General features: G+C 39.7%; 1 protein-coding gene across 4 annotated transcripts; it reads right to left on the reverse strand.

The window, feature by feature from the left end:
• Positions 1-230: 230 nt before the first annotated feature.
• Positions 231-2650, reverse strand: LOC144700121 (uncharacterized). Of its 4 annotated transcripts, XM_078571526.1 has the most exons (9): positions 2393-2650; positions 2271-2310; positions 1940-2098; positions 1761-1867; positions 1244-1393; positions 1089-1162; positions 893-1011; positions 728-811; positions 231-454 (listed from the first exon to the last, which is right to left on the reverse strand). In XM_078571526.1, exons 4-9 carry the CDS (start codon positions 1765-1767, stop codon positions 352-354), a joined length of 537 nt encoding a protein of 178 aa, XP_078427652.1. In that variant the 5' UTR covers positions 1768-1867; positions 1940-2098; positions 2271-2310; positions 2393-2650; the 3' UTR covers positions 231-351. The 4 variants fall into 4 exon arrangements, with proteins under 4 accessions (XP_078427652.1, XP_078427650.1, XP_078427649.1 ...); XM_078571524.1 differs by lacking the exon at positions 2271-2310 and having other exon boundaries at positions 1761-1864; XM_078571523.1 differs by lacking the exon at positions 2271-2310.
• Between the last annotated feature and the right edge of the window lie 943 nt (positions 2651-3593).

A 3593-nucleotide genomic window follows, 5' to 3' on the forward strand; every position in this document is an offset into this window, starting at 1 on the left:
GAGAAAATAGAGAGATGAAGAAAGGAAGACAAGTGAGACAGATAGAGAGAGAGAAGCTTCTTCCAGCTGAGAGGAATAAACACGTCGGAGTTCTTGGAGGTGACCAGTCAAAAGCAATGGCCGGTGGGCCGTCATCTTCATCGTTTCGGGCGTGCTTCATCTTTTTGCCCAGGAGTTAACCAAAAAAGGCTACGCTGACGGTATTGGAAAAAGCAATCGACGCTTGGGGAAGAAGAGAAGGAGATTAATAGCATCCATTGCTTGGCTAGATAATCGCATAAAGCAGATTAAGGAAGCGAAGTGGGTGATTGTCCAAATTAAGGGAATTATCAGAAGATTTGACGGCATAATCTACCAAAAAAACCATCTTTTCTGCCTTGGCATTGCCGGGACTTCGGCAGGATCTTCCCTCTTCCTTTCCGAAATCCCCTGGTTTAAGGAATCCAATCTTTTCCTGGAAGAACAGACAGGCGAGGTTCGCTCAGAAAGAGTTATTTTGAAATATAAATTAGGACGTTTCCGCGAGAGATTTTCACACAACCCATTTATAAGTTGACGCCAAAATTCAAAAAAAAAAAACACACGGGTCCGCACACATTAACGGAAGTTATGATTTTCTTTTTATTTTTCGTAGTTGAGCCGCAGCCAAGAGCTTTTTATGGAGGCTCCAGTTTTTAATCATCACTAACCCTAATAAAAAATACGAGGGCAGGGAAGAGTAATCTACTTTGTGTCTTGAAGGCGTCCATGCAAGCTCCATCTCTGGCGAAATCCTTCCATCCCTTCCATGCCGCTGGCAAGAATCATCCTCCTTCAAGACCAAAATTTGATTGTATTATCATTTTTGGCACGATTATAGAAAAAATTTGGAAAAATTATGTAGGACAGTAACCTCTCCAGGGATGTCACTTCTGCTTGAAGCTGAGAAACCCTTTCTTTTGCTTCCTCCAGTGGCATTGACTGTCCAAGTTTAAGTTCGCTTTCTTGCAGTCTTTGCCTCAGCAATTTATCCTAAATTTAAATGAAAAAGAAAGCCCATTTTACGATATTTGAAGTAAAATTACAGTCAAATTACAAATGAATTGTACCCTAGTTTCAGCGCACTGCCGATATAAAACGATCTCATCTTGACAAAAGGGCTCAATGTCGTTGATCTGCAAGCCTAGGCAGTGGACACTGATCAGTTTTGAAGGCCCAAAATGTCTTTTTTTAGGGATTTTAAGAAATTAAATTGGTGACTCACAAAGGAAAAGATTTCTCAGCACCCCATCGCACAGGTCAACTCCTTGAAGAACATGAGATGCGATTTCAGTAGGTATAACAGGTGAAGGTGGCCCTAGCATGAGATCATCTCCCACAAGAATGGTTTCCTCCATCATCGGTTGTGAATCGACTGAAAAATCGACAGATTACCAAAGATAAGGATGAAATATAGTTGATAAACCACGGCCAGCGATGTCCGAAAATCAAGCTCTCTTTTAATCAAATGAAATATCGATAGTCTAAAAAAGAATCATGAAGAACCCATGAATAAGAAATAATGGTTTTATTATCCACGGTAGCGTAATCCTAGTTTTTGAGAAACCGATACGACTAAAAACTATGAGGGTAACACTCACTTCACCATCAATTAATTCAACCATTAGGAGACAAAGAAATCAAATTTATCCAATTTAAGGAGACAATATAACCCAAATGAATGAACAAGATTTAATAAAACCGGATAATGTTGACCTTAAATGGTTGAAAACGGATCATACCATCCATGGTGTCTAAACTGAACTGCCTCTTTCCCAAGATTCCTGTGTTTATTTCTTCAACTCCGAGGAATTATCAGAACCGTGACGTACGAGCAATTTTTTTTCTGCTGAGGTTCTAAAACAGGTAAGAGACAAGAAAAGCATCATCATTATCATAACAATTTTTTCTTAAACGATACCTTTTGTACTGAATTACGAAGTTGCTCGAACCGCGCTTAATCAGAAATGTTACAGGGGAACCCACTTGGATTACAGTCCAGAATAGCTGTCGATCTTCCAGAGAGATTAAAGTCCAAAATTACAAGTGTCAAAGCATCGACTAGGTTTTCGGCATCAACCTGCGTTCAGATGAACAAATCAAAGCAGTTTGCATCATTCAACCTTGATAACAAAATGAGTCCATACTCCTCGAATTAGACTAGAAAACGCGCATTTTCTAGCGCAGTGGATGGTTTCCAGAAGATGAACAGCAAAATGAGAGATTTGGGAAAAGAGTTCGCCAATGATTACATTTAAGAAGATGAAAATTTTCGTGAGATTCAGCGGCGATCTGGAGAGTGAGAGAATCGTGTGAATCCCAAATTAAAAAAGCAAAACGGCACGTTCCGAGTTATTTCATCGAGATTGCGAACCAGGGAGTGTCATCCAACGTCAACGACGGAGCTCGAGGCCTTGGCAGCTGCTCAATGGAGCGCTTCTTCGACGAGATCCTCAAAGACTCCCCCGCTTGAACCCACGCCCACTCGTATTCCCACGCCCGCTTACAGGTACACACCAAGATCAACACCAACGATGGAGATTTTGAAGGAGAAGATCACGAACAGGAAGCTCTGGGTCTGAGTTTTTTGCCCGAATCGAGCGATTCAAATAAATCCTTCAGGTGGGATTTTGATCTTTGTAAATGTGGTTTAACGTTCTTTAATATTCACAATCTGTTGCGATTTTCCTGCCCAATTTCATCAAAAATGTTCATGTTTGCTTGGATATTTCCTTTAGTTATTCCTTTGTCAAATCATCAAGAAGTCATTTTCTCTCAATTAACTCAATAATCAAGATTTTTAGGAGCCTGACTATGTTCAATCTCCAAATTGCAAACACTTTCCTTCTGAGTAATCTCCTGGTTGAAGTATCCCTTGGATGATTTGATACTGCATGTATGACAGTCACTCATTTTTTTCCTTTTGTAACAAATTGTATGTTGTTTATCACTCCCCACATATTATATTTTTATTGTAGGAAGGAACAACATAAAGTTTGTCACAAAAAGAAAAAGATGAGTGACTGTCATAAAATATAAGAGTAAAAAAATTTATGTATGAATGAGAGTAGGTGACCCTAATGGACCAATTAGAGCACAATGGCAGAACACTCACCAGCAAGCTGGAGCATAGAGATGAAACTTGGTTAAATGCATAGAATGTCATCAGAACCCGTCAATGCTTGTGGTGAAGCAACATTCAGTGTGGAAATGACAAAATGGAGAACTTTGCCCCAAAAATCTTGGTCCACTCGTGAAATATAGGATTTCTAGCTGTGAAGATGGCAGCTTGATTATCACAGTACATATGCATAGGTGTCCACGTATTGAAACCAAGTTCTCAAAGTGAGAGTGTAGTCATACCATCTCACGAGTTCTTAGCTGTATCATGGTATTTGGCTGAGAATACAATCTATTTTTTGGATGTCCAAGTTATGAGAATTCCCCTAATGGGACTGAAGTAATCAGTGAATGATTTGAGGACATCCTTCTCTCCAGCATATTCAGCTTCAGAGTATAGCTCCATAGGTAAATGATCATTGGAGATTGCGGAGAAGTTACATTATTGGAGCTTG

This window comes from Wolffia australiana, chromosome 2 (assembly GCF_029677425.1).
Source record: "Wolffia australiana isolate 7733 chromosome 2, ASM2967742v1".
Taxonomy (NCBI): Eukaryota; Viridiplantae; Streptophyta; class Magnoliopsida; order Alismatales; family Araceae; genus Wolffia; species Wolffia australiana.

Bases quoted from the DNA above. Each gene is read 5' to 3' on its own strand.
- LOC144700121 (XM_078571524.1), bottom strand. The intron at 812-892 runs GTTACTGTCCTA...TTGGTCTTGAAG, and splicing joins GAAGTGACATCCCTGGAGAG to GAGGATGATTCTTGCCAGCG. The intron at 455-727 runs GTAGATTACTCT...CTGTTCTTCCAG, and splicing joins GGACGCCTTCAAGACACAAA to GAAAAGATTGGATTCCTTAA.